This window comes from Theropithecus gelada, chromosome 10, assembly GCF_003255815.1.
Source record: "Theropithecus gelada isolate Dixy chromosome 10, Tgel_1.0, whole genome shotgun sequence".
NCBI lineage: Eukaryota > Metazoa > Chordata > Mammalia > Primates > Cercopithecidae > Theropithecus > Theropithecus gelada.
In genome coordinates, this window is record NC_037678.1 from 53,684,704 (window position 1) to 53,700,846 (window position 16,143).

Below are 16,143 nucleotides of genomic sequence, written 5' to 3' on the forward strand. Positions count from 1 at the left end.
GGCCCTCATGACAGGATTAGTGCCCTGTAAGAAGAAACCAGAGACCTAGCTCTGTCTCCATGACACAAGAGAACACAGCTGTCTGCAGCCAGAAAGAGGGTACCCTCACCTGGAACCAAATCAGCCAGTACCTTGATCTTATACTGCCCAGCTTTTAAAACTGTAACAAATAAATGTCTGTTGTTGAAGAAATCCAGTCTATGATATTCTGTTACACCAACCCAAGCAGACTAAGACAGTTGTGTTCCAATAAAACTTTATTTGCAGAAGCAGACAGTAGGCCAAATTTGGCTCATGGCCCAAAGCTGATGACCCCTGGTTAAGAACACAGACACAGAGTCAAGAAGTCCTAGAAACCCACTGGACACAGTGGCTCACGTCTGTAATCCCCAAACTTTGGGAGGCCTAGGCGGGAGGATCACTTGAGCTCAGGAGTTCCGAGACCAACCTAGGCAACTTGGTGAAACCCTGTCTCTACAAAAAACATAAAAAGAAAATTATCTGGGTGTGGTTGTGCATGCCTATGGTCCCAGCTACTTGAGAGGCTGAAGTGGGAGAATCGCTTGACGTTGCAGTGAGCTACGGTCGCGCCACTGCACTCCAGCCTACCTTGGACTAGGCTGGTCACTTCATTCCCTAAGCCTTGGTTTCTTTGATTCTAAAATGAGGACAAGAGTTAAGTACCTCAGAGGGCTGTCAAGGGGTCTATACACAGTACAGTGGATGAAGCATGCAGGGCCCACAGGCTAAGAGCATGTCAGCCACTGTTCTTAGAATGTCAATTACATTAATTATCAGCACTCCCTTCAAAAGAAAACCTTAACATGGGGAGAGAACTAAAATTCAACTTCTGCCAAATTTCCTCAGAACACATTCACAGCAAAAAATAATTTTAGGATAGAAGTAGGACTGAAGCCTGCCATTTAACAATTCTTGGCTCACTGTATGTCTCACATAGGACAATCTGTACAGAATTACATCGAATAACAAAATGGTTTTGCATTTGGAAGAGTTGCTTCTGTGAAGAAATTCTCATCAATTCTCAAGTACACATAACAAAGAAGAGAGATTAATAGAGTAAATATTAGACCAGAGATGCCAAAAACGTGGCATGCCCACTGCCATTTTGCAGTCCTGTGCCTTGGTAGATAAAATCAATCAATCACAGCACTCTTTCTCAAGAAAGCTGGATGAGCCTTCAGACACCTCTTCTACACAGCAATCAGAATACAGAATCTGGTCACCATTTCTGTTCTAGAAAGTGCTGGCAAACTGTGGATCACTTCAACATATTTTTAAAATTTACTAAACTTTATTCATTGATGTGGACTGCCCACTGAGGTCAAGAATAAATGTTCTTTGAGCCAGGTGTGGTGGTTCATGTCTATAATCCCAACTACTTGGGAGGCTGAGGCAGGAGGATTGTTTGAGCCCGGGAGTTAGAGGCTCTAGTGAGCTATGATCAAGGCACTGCACTACAGCCTGGGCAACAGAGTGAGACCCTGACTCGAAATAAACAATAAAGAGAATAAATGTTCCTTGGGGTAATCAGAAACCTAAGGAATAGGTCTTGAGCAAAAGTACAAGAATGATGGGCCAGGAATTAAGAAACCCAAGTTATAGTCCTGTTTCTCGTATTACCTGTATATTACTGGACAAGTCACCTTAACTTCTCTACCCTTGCTTCTTCTTCAGTAAAAGGTAATTTGCAACAAAGTTACCTGTGGCTCTAAATACAGTCAGTTCTCATTATTTGCAGCAATACTTGCAAATGCACCTACTCACTAAAATCTATTTCTAAGCCCAAATCAATACTTCTGGGGCTTTTTTGGTCATTTGTAGACATGCGCAGAGCAGTAAAAAATTTGAAATCACTTGATGTTCATGTTCCCAGCTGAGGTCAAACAAGGCAACACTATGCCTCCTTGTTTCATTCTCCTACTGCAAACAAGTACCTTTTAAGTGGTGTATTTAGTGCTGTGTTTTTTGCATTTTGGTGCTTCTTGTTGGTGATTCTGCTATTTACAATGGACCCCAAGTGTGTGCTGATATGCTTTCCAGTGTTCCTAAAAGCAAGAAGGTAGTGATGTGCCTCATGGAGAAATTATGTGTGTTAGATAAGCTTTGTTCAGGCATGCATTATAGCACTGTGGCCCCTGAGCTCAATGTTAATGCATCGACAATAGATATTAGATAGTCTCTTTAAAAAGAACCACATGAAGACTAAAGGCTTGCAGGAACCTAACCCTGTAGTTCCTCTAGAGACAAAGATTCAATGTTTGCTAATTCAGTATGGGAAGTGACTTTATAGCACATAACTACCAAAAACAATAGATTCGACTGTCTCTATTTTTCTATTTGATATGAATTTTAATGCCATTAAGAAAGAGTCTTTTGAGACCAACTTGACCAAAATGGTGAAACCCCATCTGTAATAAAAATACAAAACATTAGCCAGGCATGGTGGTGGGTGCACGTAATCCCAGCTACTCGGGAGGCTGAGGCAGGAGAATCCCTTGAACCCGGGAGGTGGACATTGCAGTGAGCTGAGATCACGCCACTGCACTCCAGCCTGGGCAACAAGAGCAAAACTCAAAAAGAAAGGAAAAGGAAGGAAAGGGAAAGGGAAAGGGAAAGGGAAAGGGAGGAAAAGAAAAGAGAAGAAAACAAAAGAGGTTGAGCCAGGTGCGGTGGCTCATGCCTGTAATCCCAGCACTTTGGGAAGCCAAGGCAGTAGGATTGCTTGAGGCCAGAAGTTTAAGACCAGCCTGGGCAACATAGCAAGACTGCATCTCTACAAAATGGAAAAAATAAGACAGAGGCTGTATAAAAATGCCTTTTGTGCCCATGTGTATCAAATATTTCAATTAATGCTAAAAGTTTCATTTAGAAAAACATACACAAGGCATGAACAAATAAGATATTTCTAGGGGAAACAATTCTGGTTTTAGCTGAAGAGCTCACACCTTTCTCTTTTCCCTCCCTCACGAGATCTCCAAAAAGAATACATCAAACTGCTCCTTTCTGTATCGCCTCTGAGAGCACTGAGTGCCAGGGTGGTCCCCAGCATAGTTCTGTGTAAGGACCAACTGTGGCTTGGAGAGAACCCCCTTGACAACACAAAGTTGAAACACGGTACCTGCAAGCAGTCGAGGGATGTGCTGACTACCCGTGGGGACTTGGACTGGCAAGCTAGCTCGAATGGAAGAAAATACTTGTCAGCTTCAATGAAGTTTGCCTTTGGTGGTGCAGCAGTGCCAAGCCTAGGAGAAAAGCAAGAGAGGGTCGGGAGGAGAAATGAATTTTCTACACCTTACTCTAACTTCCCATTCCACCTGCAACCATTTAATTAAAAGTGCCTGCAAACAATATCCTGGGGCTAGACATTAAAAGTTGAACACATATATTAGGAAAAACACCACTAAAGTGCCACATGCAGAGAGCAAGTTCTCTGATTGGCATGCTGAATTAACAACATCCTGGACTGAATCCTGGTGGCAGCCACACCAGAGCTATACTTCTGAAATGTGACTAACCAGCTTCCTTACTATGAAGATCAGGAGGAGCCACTCATGGAGCAAGCTGTCCTCATGCCTAAGGAAGCATGCCATACAAGAGACAAGGGCTTTGCCTCTTCTGTCAAGAAAAGATACAACAGCATTACCTCAATCTTGATCCTTCCCTCCAAGTATACAAATACTGAGGCAGTAGCCTGTGAACCAAGGATCAGTTAAAATATATACAGAGTTGTGCTGTGTGCCTAGCACCATGCTTGCAGAGTGTGTGCCACCCCTGAGGATTAGAAATATGAGAAAACAAGCAGAGAAAGGGGCTCCCCGAGTTGCTACCTACTCCCTTCATGCCATATCTCAGCAAGGAGGTAGTGCTATAGCTTACCTCTGCTTTTCTATTTCTGCTTTAATTTCATCTGGTAAGGAAGGAAGAAAAAACACATTAGGAACATGTAACATTTATGTAAAGGAAAACTTTACTAAAATATATCTGGAGACCACTGAAAAGAATGTTAATGAGATGTTTAAATACAAAAATGCTGATATGAAGTGAAAGACATAATTGTAACAGCAATAATAATAGCTAACACTTACATGGAGTGACTGGCTAGGCATTACTGTGAGTATGTGTTTTAGCTCACTTAGCCCTTACAACGATCCCATGAGGTCCATACTATTACAATATCCATCTCATTTAGAGCAGGGTTTCTCAGCCTTGGCACCACTGACATTTGGGGACGAAGAATTCTTTGTTATGAGGCTGCCCTGTGCACTCTAGGATGTTTAGGAGCATCCGGGCCCTCCACTCACTGGATACCAGAAGCACACCTGATCCCTCTGCCATCTTGAAAACCAAAAACGTCTCTAGACATTGCCAAGTGTCTCATGAGCAAAATTGCTCTTGATGAGAAGCAATGATTCTGATGAGGAAACCAAGGCACAGTAGGGTTAGGTAACTTGGCTACTGTTGCACATCAAGAACTAGGGAGCCAGAATTTGAACCGAGGCTTTCTGGCTCTACAGCCCATGTTCTTACCTGTTTCCTGTTCTGCAGAATGCATGTTCATGACAGTTAGCTGACACAATACCATGGTAATATCACAACCTCTCAACTGTGTGCAAATATGCACAGAACACCGGAAACCGATACAACAAAGTATTGAAACACATAAAATACTGAAAGTTGTCTAAGTAGTGGGACCTACTACTATGACATTTTCTATGATAAGCATATATACTTCTTCTTAATCAGCACTTCTAAAAACAATTATAATAAAATATACATAACCTACAATTTACCATCTTAACCATCTTTTAAGTTTACAGTTGAATGGCATTAAGTACATTCACATTGTGCTAAGTAAGGCACATGTAATTTTTTTGAATTAAAATTAATTTTAAAATCTTAACCACAGAGGTTACAACTACACTGGCAGGGTTACAGGAATAGCGTCATTTTTCAGAAATCACAATCTCAGAGATAGTCTTATTTCCAGGAAAACAAGGTTTTGTGCCATTAAAACAACAAAACACTGTCTAAATACACAGAATTCCCCCCACATCCACTCAGTTGAATGTATTTCTACATGTTAGACCCACAAACCCACGTACTATCAAATCAGACATGGGAAGGTTTGTTCTCAATACCATGTATTCAGATCATCTCCAAAAGGCCACCCTCCTTTACACAATCTCTAGAGAGCCAGTAGTGTGGATATGGCACTAGTTATCCTAGCAACCCCAGGACATAGTACTGAAGGTTGCAAATTTCCTTTTCTTAGATAACTCCATTCTAGACTCAACTTGAAGACATGAAAACCAAGTAAACTGACTCACTGGAAGTAGCAATTTCTAACCTTCAAGCCTGACTTTGTATATCTTATTACACACATAAGAAAACAGAAGAGAAACACCTAAATAACTAATAGCAACCATTTTGCTCATGGACCATAAGGGTTGTGACATACAGGGTCAGAGAGCTGTGTGGCATGGATCTTGCCCCTCAGGGAAAAGAATTCACAAAGGAAATGATCCAGCTTCCACTAGCAGAGGCCCATGAAGTTGTGGGAGATCCAGCCCGTGAGGCTGGCAGCCACGCTATCAGCTTTTAGAAACCCGTATCTATAATGCTAAGGCTCTGCTTGGGTGACAAGATATGTCACTCTGTGACATGCAAGCTGGGTGCTCCTGCCCAGACTCAAATGTAAGTTTTCCTTCCAATCACTGTTACCTTGTTAGAGTCAAGTTTAAGTCCTAAACCTATCTGAAGCAATGAGGTCTTTGCTAGAGTTGGTGCTGGCCTGTGAGCTCTAAAACAATCTGTTTTGAAATGCCACTATAGGCCAGGCGCAGTGGCTCACATCTGTAATCCCAGCATTTTGGGAGGCCGAGGCGGGCAGATCACGAGGTCAGAAGTTTGAGACCATCCTGACCAACATGGTGAAACCCCATCTCTACTAAAAATACAAAAATTAGCCGGGCGTGGTGCCACACACCTGTAATCCCAGCTACTCAGAAGGCTGAGGCAGGAGAATCCCTTGAACCTGGGAAGCAGTAATTGCAGTGAGCCGAGATGGTGCCACTGCACTCCAGCCTGGGCGACACAGCGAGACTGTGTCTCAAAAAAAAAAAAAAAAAAGCATAAAACAAACCAAACACAAAAGTTACACCAACTACAAAGGCCCATGGAGGCCAGGCGGGAAATGTCAAGAAAAAACACGGTGGGTGTAAGATCAAAGAAAGACAGGACCCTCTCTCCACCCAGTACAGGAAGGGGTGCGGCAGCTCCTCAGTTCCAGCTGACTGGAATCTTTAGAGTCCCTGAGCCCACAGGTGCTAATTGTTCTGATTTTTCCAGAGGTCGAAATCCAGATTTTAAGTGAAAGCTCTGATTGCAATTCAAACACCTTCAATTGTTTTAAAATTATATTAAATAGAAAAAATAAGATCTGGTGTTCGATAGATCAGTATGATGACTACAGTTAACATTAACCAACTGTACATTTCTAAATAGCTAGGAAAGAATAATTCAAATATTCCTAATGTAAAGAAAAAATGAATATTTAAAGTGATGAATATCCCAGTTACCCCGATTTGACTATAAGAAAGCATCTAATTATCAATGCACTTAAAAAATATGTACAGCTATATGTATCAATAAAAAATACATTTAAAAAATATTATGGCTTAAATAAGACTGGTTTGCAAGCTGCCTAGCTCTGAAGTTACCAGTTTGCCAATTCTGCTTTAAGGGATGGAGAAGAGCCGAGGAGAGAGTGCTTCAGTGGCTGCAGAAAAGTACCTGCAGGGGATAAAAGTGGCTTTTAAGGACTGTGACCAGTGCTATGAGGACAAAGCATCAAGTTTTCTATAAGCAAAATGTTGTCCAGCCAAAGAACAAAGAACTAAAGAGCCAGAGGACTGAAGTTCAAGGCCAAACTCCATTATAAATTGTATAGATGAAAATCAAGATCCACAGAGGTTACAAGTTATTAAGTACTGGAGATTGGACTTAAACCCAGAAAATCAGGCTCCAGAGTCTGTGTTCTCCTGGATACCTTGACTCTCAAATAAGCATATCGAATTACTCTGTAAACTATAAACGCAGAAGAGTTTAAATGTGTGGTTTTCCTAGCACTGATACCAACCATGAATGCTACAACCATGGTTCAAAACACTGGTGTTTTACTACTCTGTGAACCCGTCCAGCTGGGAAAGCTAGTTTACAAGCCTTCTGAAATCTCCCAAACCCCTTTTCCAGCCTGGCATGACCACAGCAAAAGTAAAACCCGGTTTTGGAATGGGAATGAGCAAGGGTTGACAGGACTGGCAGCAGCAGCAGTGCAGGGCACAGGGACCAAAGAGAGCAGCCCTCTCCTGTGACCAGGAAAGAGTTGCTACCTGGAAGAGTAACTGCAGAAACCTAAGAAACTTCAGTTGCAAATCCTATGTTCACAGATTTTCTTTAGTTTTCTAAATTTACCCTTAAGTACTCCCACAAGAATTAGGAATTGTTGCGCTTTCTAAACTACTCTTTGTTGAAGAAAAAAAAATCTTGAGGCCAGTCCCCGTGGCTCATGCCTGTAATCCCAGCACTTTAGGAGACTGAGGCGGACAGATCAGTTTAAGCTCAGGAGCTCAGACCAACCTGAGCAACATGGTAAAAAGACTTAGATTCCATCTTAAAAAAAAAAAAAAAAGAGAGAGAGAGCGAAAGAAAGAAAGAAAGACACTCTTGAAAAGTCTTCTCCACTAGGCCCAGTAGGGGCCCAGATGATAACAGCATCTTTGTAAGGGATGGGAGGAAGCCCATGGAGGGGCTGGGAGAGGGTGGCCTGACTCAACTTTTCCTCGGACAGATCACTCTGACTGCTGTGAGGATAAAGAGGAAGGTAGCCAGGACAGAAGCAGGGAAACCAGTCAGGAGGTTACTGCTAATAATCCAGGCTAGCAGCAATGGAGGCTTGGAGCAGGACAGAGACTGTGCAGGTGGAGAGAAGGCACAGTCTGAAGCACACCGGCACCTTTTGTTTTTGTTTTTGTTTTGGAGACAGAGTCTTATCCTCTCACCCAGGCTGGAAATGCTCAAATAGCAGTAGTCTCATATAGCCCAACCTAAAAGTTGGGTTCTTGATATATTTGGATAATGCAATCTTTTTTTTTTTCCATTAAAAGAGGAACAATCCCATCAAAAAGTGGGCAAAGGATATGAACGAGACACTTCTCAAAAGAAGACATTTATGTGGCCAAAAAACATATGGAAAAAAGCTCATCATCTCTGGTCATTAGAGAAATGCAAATCAAGGCCCGATGTGGTGACTCATGCCTCCAATCCCAGCACTTTGGGAGGCCGAGGCAGGCAGATCACCTGAGGTCGGGAGTTCGAAACCAGCCTGGCCAACATGGAGAAACCCCCGTCTCTAGTAAAAATACAAAAAAATTAGCCGGGCATGGTGGTGCATGCCTGTAGTCCCAGCTACTCAGGAGGCTGAGGCAGGAGAATCACTTGAACCCTGGAGGCGGAGGGTGCAGTGAACTGAGATTGTGCCAATGCACTCCAGCCTGAGCAACAAGAGGGAAACTCCGTCTCAAAAAAAAAAAAAAAAAAAGAGAGAGAGAAATGCAAATCAAAACCACAATGAGATACCATCTCAGGCCAGTTAGAATGGAGATCATTAACAAGTCAGGAAACAACAGATGCTGGAGAGGATGTGGAGAAATAGAAACGCTTTTACACTGTTAGTGGGCGTGTAAATTAGTTCAACCATTGTGGAAGACAGTGTGGTGATTCCTCAAGGATCTAGAACCAGGAATACCATTTGACCCAGCCGTCCCATTACTGGGTATATACCCAAAGGATTATAAATCATTCTACTATAAAGACACATGCACATGTATGTTTACTGCAGCACTATTCACAATAGCAAAGACTTGGAACCAACCCGAATGCCCATTAATGATAGACTGGATAAAGAAAATGTGGCACATATACACCATGGAATACTATGCAACCATAAAAAAATGAGTTCATGTCCTTTGCAGAAACATGGATGAAGCTGGAAGCCATCATTCTCAGCAAACTAACATAGGAACAGAAAACCAAACACCACATGTTCTCACTCATAAGTGAAAGCTGAACAATGAGATCACATGGAAACAGGGAGGGGAACATCACACACTGGGGCCTGTTGAGGGGTGGGAGGCAAGGGGAGGGAGAACATTAGGACAAATACCAAATGCATGCTGGGCTGAAAACCTAGATGATGGGTTGATGGGTGCAGCAAACCACCATGGCACATGTATACCTATGTAACAAACCTCCATGTTCTGTACACGTATCCTAGAACTTAAAAGTGTAATAAATAATTTAAAAAAAAAAAAAGGAGGGAGAAAAAGGAACAGGGAAAAAGTGTGTGTGGCAGGTGCCTCACAGATAGCATGGCACAGCCTGATGTGGCAGAAAGAAAAGATACAGGTGTGAGACAGAGCTGGGTTCAAGTCCTGGCATGGACATCTATTAGCTGAATGATGCCAGGTGGGTTATTAAACTTCCCTGAATCTTTTTTTTTTTTAAATGAAGTCTCACTCTGTCGCCCAGGCTGGAGTGCAGTGGCACCATCTTGGCTCACTGCAACCTCCACCTCCTGGGTTCAAGCAATTCTCGTGCCTCAGCCTCCCAAACAGTTGGGACTACAGGCAAGCGCCACCATGCCCGGTTAGTTTTTATATTTTTAGTAGAGACAAGTTTTTGCCATGTTGGCCAGGCAGGTCTTGAACTCCTGACCCCAGGTGACCCACCCGCCTTGGCTTTCCAAAGTGCTGAGATTATAGGCATGAGCCGCCGCACCCAGCCAACTTCCCTGAATCTTGATTTCCTACTCTAAAAAATGGGAGTGATTAAAAAAAACCCAGCCCCACATGCCCCAGAAACCATAACTAGGCACCGAGAGTGCAGATAATTCTCTTGACATCGCCATGAGAGAAGTCTTGGCGGTGACTAAGGTGGCGGCTGGCACACGGCAGGTGGTCAATAAATGTCAGTTCTCTTGCTCTTATTTTAAAAGAAGTCAATATTAAAGCAAAATCTCTAGTGCCATCCATGGGATCAAGTAAAGCCAAGGGAAAAGGAAAATGAGTGGAACCCTAATGATGATGATGATGATAGCTGACTCACTGATTGCCTCCTAGTGGCAGGTGCTCATTCAATCCTCACCACAACCCAGGGAGGCAGGAACACTCTAATCATCCACAACCGTTTTACAGGTGAGGAATCTGAGCACAGGGAGGTTAAGCCACCTGCCCACATCACAGCCAGAAGTGCTACTCTGAAGTCAGGATCCATGCCCAGGCAGTCTGTTGGAGGGCCAGCACTCCTGAGCCACTCAACGATGACAGAAGGAGGAGGATGGTGCAGGAAGAGGCGTATAGGGCACAGCAAACCTGCTCCACTTTATTGCTCCACATCTTAACAGGTGTTGCTTTCCCAACTGCCAATGGGGCAATTAGCAACAATTTCCAGGCTGGAAATGAGGGAGACTGGAGCAGGGTGGGGCAGCTGCAGCTGAAAAGCCACGCTGTCTTTGTGGGAAATCCTTTCTGGATGTTACCGCTCGGGTCACACACCTCCATTCATCAGCACCTCTGACACCGGCCTGCATTCTCTCTTCCACTCCCAAGGCAAGTCCAACAATGACCATCACCATCCTCAAATCCAGCACTGCCCAACAATCCCATCAGTGGCCAGTGCCCCCAGATCCCACAGTAACCCTTCAACCCTCCTCAGACATCTGTCTGTCGCAGGCTTCCCCCTACAGAAACCAATGCTGCCCCTCAATTCCTTCAGCTCCCAGTCACCTGCCACGTCCTCCTCCACTCCAAGCCAGTCTCGTGAGGCTGGTCACAATGACTCTTGTCCCCATACATTACTGGGGCACTTTCAGCTCCTTCCTCTTCTCTCCTTCCAGCTGACCCTCTCAACTGCTCCCAGTAGAACCTATCTCTGGCCTGTCAAATCTTGAGATGGCCAACCTCTTGGCTTTCCTTTTTCCTCATTTTCCAGGGTAGATCCCATTAGCAGGGCTATTATCAGATGACATGCAATCAACAGCCTGGACGCTCTCTGACCTTTAGTCTTAACTTGTGGCAAAATCCCAAACTTAGATTGTACTAGTGTTCCCTTTTCACCTGTCTCCGCCTAAGCAGACCTCTGACAACAGGGCAGGTTGGCAGCCCTACAGAGCCCCAGTTACCCATCACGAATGAAACCTGAAAGGCCACCCAGTAATTTGGTCACCTCTCACTCTCCACGATGGCTACTGCACATTTCTCCACCCTCAACGGCCCATCTCTCCCCTCCCAATCATCACTGTTCCGCTGCCATCCTCTTTACTCACATCCAATGGAGTGGCCTCCTACTTCACTCAGAAATTAGAAGTGGGCACAAGGAGACTCCCTCAGCTTGCTGTTAGCAAACCTACAATCTGACCTACTTCTGGCCTGCTCTCTGCTCTCTCCTGCTATAAGGGAGTGGGTGTCCAACCCCTCCACCTCTGTCATATCCCATCCTTATCTGCCTTCTCAGGAACTTCACACTATCCATAATATCTAGAACCTGATTGAACAGTGATGATCCCTTCTTACCACACTAGGCCACCACCATCACCCTAGACCAAGCAACCGTTATCTCCCACCTGGGCCATCAAAATGGTCTTGTAACTGGTCTCAATGCTTCAGCAATTATCCTCCCTTCCACCCTACAGCTTTTCTTAACAGCAGCCAGAGGGATGCCCTCAAAATGTAATTCAGATCACATCACTCCTTTGCTCAAAATGCTCCAGTAGCTTTCCATCCCACTCCACGTAAAATTAAAACTCTAAATCTTGGCCTCCAAACGTCTACGTGATCTGGCCCCTGCTATACCTCTGCTCTCGCCTTCTACCACCCTGGCCCTGGCCTACTTGCTCGAACACACCAAGCACATTTCTGTCCCAGGGCCTTTGCAGGAGCTATTCCTGCTCCTGGGAATGCCCTCCCTCCCCCTAGACATCTCCATGGCTCACCACCTCACTTCCTTCAGATCCCTGCTCCGATGTCCTCTTCACGAGACTTCCTCACCACCTAATACTGCCACCCCCTTGTCGCCCTGTATCTCCTTACCTGCTTTTTCTCTCACTTTACTCTGATGGATCTTTCTAGTCTTTTTTCATAGTATTTATCACCCTTGACATACTATGTATCCGTTCATTCCCATCTTAAAAAGAGGCAGCATCCACCTAGCTGGGTGAGTCAGCAATCGGGGAGTCAAGCTTATCAATCCTCTTTCCCATGCTCTTACTCGCTCCATCACAAGGTTTTGTTGGCTTCATCTTCTAACCAGGTTGGAAATTCATTTTCTTTGCTCTACTTCTATTGTCACCACTAGTCCAGGCCACAAATATCTCTCAGCTAAACAATGGTAACTGCCTGCAATGGTTTGAATATCCCCACTAAAACTCTGCTGCAAATTAATTGCCACTGTGATGGTATAAGAGTGGAGCCTTTAAGAAGTGATTAGGTTACAAGGGCTCTGCCCTCATGAGTGGACTAATATGTTACTGCACGAGTGGGCTTCTGATAAAAGGATGAGTTCAAGCCCCATTTCCTCTCTCGCCTTCCGCCATAGGATGACCCTAGCTAGATGCTAGTGCCATGCTCTTGGACTGTGAGCCAAATAAACTTCTGTTCTTTATAAATCGCCCAGTGAGTAGCATTCTATTACAGCAGCACAAAATTGACTAAGATGGTCTCTTCATTGGTTCCTTGGCAATCCCTCTGGTCTTCCCCTAAGATGTTCTGAACACAGTGGTCCAAATGATCGTTCCAAAATAACACACCTGGTCATCCTAACACCTGCTTTCTGGTTTAAAACTCTTCAGTGTCAGCCGGGCACGGTGGCTCATGCCTGTAATCCCAGCACTTTGGGAGGCCGAGGCGGGCGAATCACGAGGTCAGGAGATGGAGACCATCCTGGTTAACATGGTGACACCCTATCTCTACTAAAAATATAAAAAATTAGCTGGGCGTGGTGGCAGGCGCCTATAGTCCCAGCTACTCAGGAGGCTGAGGCACGAGAATGGTGTGAACCCGGAAGGCAGAGCTTGCAGTGAGCCAAGATCGCACCACTGCACTCCAGCTTGGGCGACAAAGCGAGACTCCATCTCAAAAAATTAATTAATTAATTAATTAATTATAAAAATAAAACTCCTCCGTGTCACCTCACTGCTACTGACCTAAAAAATCAAACTCCTAGCCATGACCTCCAGGCCTCGCATGTTGGGGTCTTGGCCTACATCTCTCGCTCCATCTCCACTCTCTGCTCAAGTAATGTTCCAACCACACACTGGCCTCTTTCAGTGTCCCCAACAGCTGTGTTCCTCTCTGCCATAGAGCCTTCACTCAGGCTGTTCCCTCTGCTGAAATGCCTCCCACCCCCAACTACTTAATTCTCAATGACTGATGAGTGAGACTTCCTCAGGGAAGTCTTCCCTCACCCCTCTGTTAACTGCCCTTGCAGAACCAGGTATCTCTCCTTCAGTACTTCTTGGGTTGTTATTATGACCTAGAGGGCGTATCCTCTGAATAACGCCCATCTCCCCCATTCAACTGCGAACTCCTTCAGAACAGGGTCCTTGTTTGTTTTGATCCCTCTACATTATGACATCAGGGGTGATATCCAAATAAATATCTTCAGAATAAATGTTGGGCCTGGTTTAGTCAACAGGCAAAAGGACTATATTCAGAACAACAAATATACACTGACCACTCCCTAGGACGGAAGGAAAACTTAAGAATTTTGTGTCCTAGCACAACAAGGCTGTTCTCACAAAGGTATAAAACTAATAAAATATCAAGCCAGAAGGCTTATTTATACCCAAGACACTAAACAGAAATGAGCTTCCCACTGGAAGGTTTCAGAAATGAATCAGCAAATGCAAAACTATTTTTTCTAGGATAACCTTGCTCGAAAGAAAGTCAAGTATTTTCCTGGCAGGCCCCCTAAGCCTGGTGAAACTGGCGAGAGCTAAACACAGCTCTGAGCTATTTATATAGGACACTCCATGTTCTTGCTGATTAAGTACACATTTTCACAAGTTCACTCTTTTTCATGAAGAATGGTCTTACTGTTTTCCCTAGCACTGCTTGCAGACTCTCCCCTGAGATTTACAAGTACAGGATAGAGCTCTAAATTCATTCTATCCAACCACTGCTTCTCTCATGCTGGAGACTTGCAAAAAGGTCTATAAACCAACTAATAGGGGAAGCAGAGAAAGGCAAGCATTCAATTCCTTCTCCTTTAAAGATTGCAACACTGGCTGGGCGCAGTGGCTCACGCCTGTAATCCCAGCACTTTGGGAGGCTGAGGCGGGCGGATCACAAGGTCAGGAGATGGAAACCATCCTGGCTAACACAGTGAAACCCCGTCTCTACTAAAAATACAAAAAATCAGCCGGGTGTTGTGGCGGGCACCTGTGGTCCCAGTTACTCAGGAGGCTGAGGCAGGAGAATGGTGTGAACTCGGGAGGCGGAGCTTGCAGTGAGCCAAGATCTCGCCACTGCACTCCAGCCTGGGTGACAGAGCAAAACTCTGTCTCAAAAAAATTAAATTAAATTAAATTTGAAAAGATTGCAACACCAATGCCTCTGAATTTCAGCAGGTCATCTATTAGGTGCCAGGTACTGTGCCAGTTACTTACTGAACAGTTCATTTAACCTTTGCAATAATTCTGTGACGAAAGTATTATTATCTTTACCACCCTGGAAAACTGCTGCCCAAAGAGGGATCACTGGACTATCAATAAGCAAATCAAAGTTTCAAACTCTCAATCAACTCTCTGCCAATCCTACATATAAATGCTTTTAAATAATCAACAACAATCCCGTTTTTTGATGCCGCTTCTAGACAGATAACCTCTTCCTGAAGAATCCACAGTGGTTTCCAACAAAAAGTAATCTTCCAGGGTCCTGTGTACTGTTATTTCGCAAAATTTTTATGATACACAGCACTTGTAAACAAAATGTGTAATCAAAACACTAGAATTTGCTAAAATTAAAGGCTTTTTTCTTCATTTCAATTTAAAGTCTTATTATGTCAATTTATTTATTTTTTTATTTTTTTTTTTTTTGAGACGGAGTCTTGCTCTGTTGCCCAGGCTGGAGTGCAGTGGTGCCATCTCGGCTCACTGCAACCTCCACCTCCCGGGTTCAAGTGATTTTCCTGCCTCAACCTCCCGAGTAGCTGGGATTACAGGTGCGCGCCACAACGCCCAGCTAATTTTTGTATTTTTAGTAGAGATGGGGTTTTGCCATTTTGGTCAGGCTGGTCTTGAACTCCTGGCCTCATGTGATCCGCCCGCCTCGACCTCCCAAAGTGCTGGGATTACAGGTGTGAGCCACCGTGCCTGGCCATGTTATGTCAATTTAGAGATTTTTTTTATTTTTCAAATTTCACAGTAATCCTCATGATGAGAATGGTTTTTCTGAATACACAGATGTCCATATGATAAATGCCCATTTGTATGTTTTATACACATCCATATACAACTAAGATTTAGGAATATACTTCCTTAACTGGATCCCTTAACAATATTTAAAGTTAAAGTCTTTTCTACCTTTAAATAAACAAACAACGCCCAGGAGCCACTCCTTCCTCCTCTTTACAACACAACCAAACTCTGGGAGAGCTGTCTATGCTCACCATCTGTTTCCTCACCTCCCAGGCCTCGACCCATGCCAGTCTGGTTTTCACCTCCATCACAGCACCAAAACAGCTCAAGTTAAGGTCACCAATGACCCATCTGCATCCTAAATCCCATATATTAAACGGAGGAGCAAATCTAAGAATGGATGTTATGATCTATGTGAAGCTACATCATGTGCTGCAGCTACGTTTCCCCACCAGCTGTGTGGATACGGGCAAGCTGCTCTCTTCCTTAGCCTTGGTCTCCCATTGCCTGCTGTACCCAAAGAAATGAATCACAATCCAGAATTAATAACAGGTCACAACTCCAGAATTAATAAGAGGGAGTTTACTGCTGATGAAGAGAGATCATCAATTAGAAAAACTGATTAACTCCAGCCTGGGCAACAGAGAAAC

At 44.1% G+C, this 16,143-nt stretch overlaps 1 protein-coding gene across 1 annotated transcript in view; it reads right to left on the minus strand.

Annotated features, from left to right (window-relative positions):
• Positions 1-16,143, minus strand: part of ARFGEF2 (ADP ribosylation factor guanine nucleotide exchange factor 2) — a 114,393-nt gene that overhangs the window by 93,307 nt on the left and 4,943 nt on the right. Inside the window, exons 2-3 of the mRNA XM_025399489.1 lie at positions 3,898-3,928; positions 3,140-3,263 (exon numbers count right to left, since the gene is read on the minus strand). Coding sequence (XP_025255274.1) covers positions 3,140-3,263; positions 3,898-3,928 — 155 coding nt within the window. The remainder of the gene's footprint in view (positions 1-3,139; positions 3,264-3,897; positions 3,929-16,143) is intronic.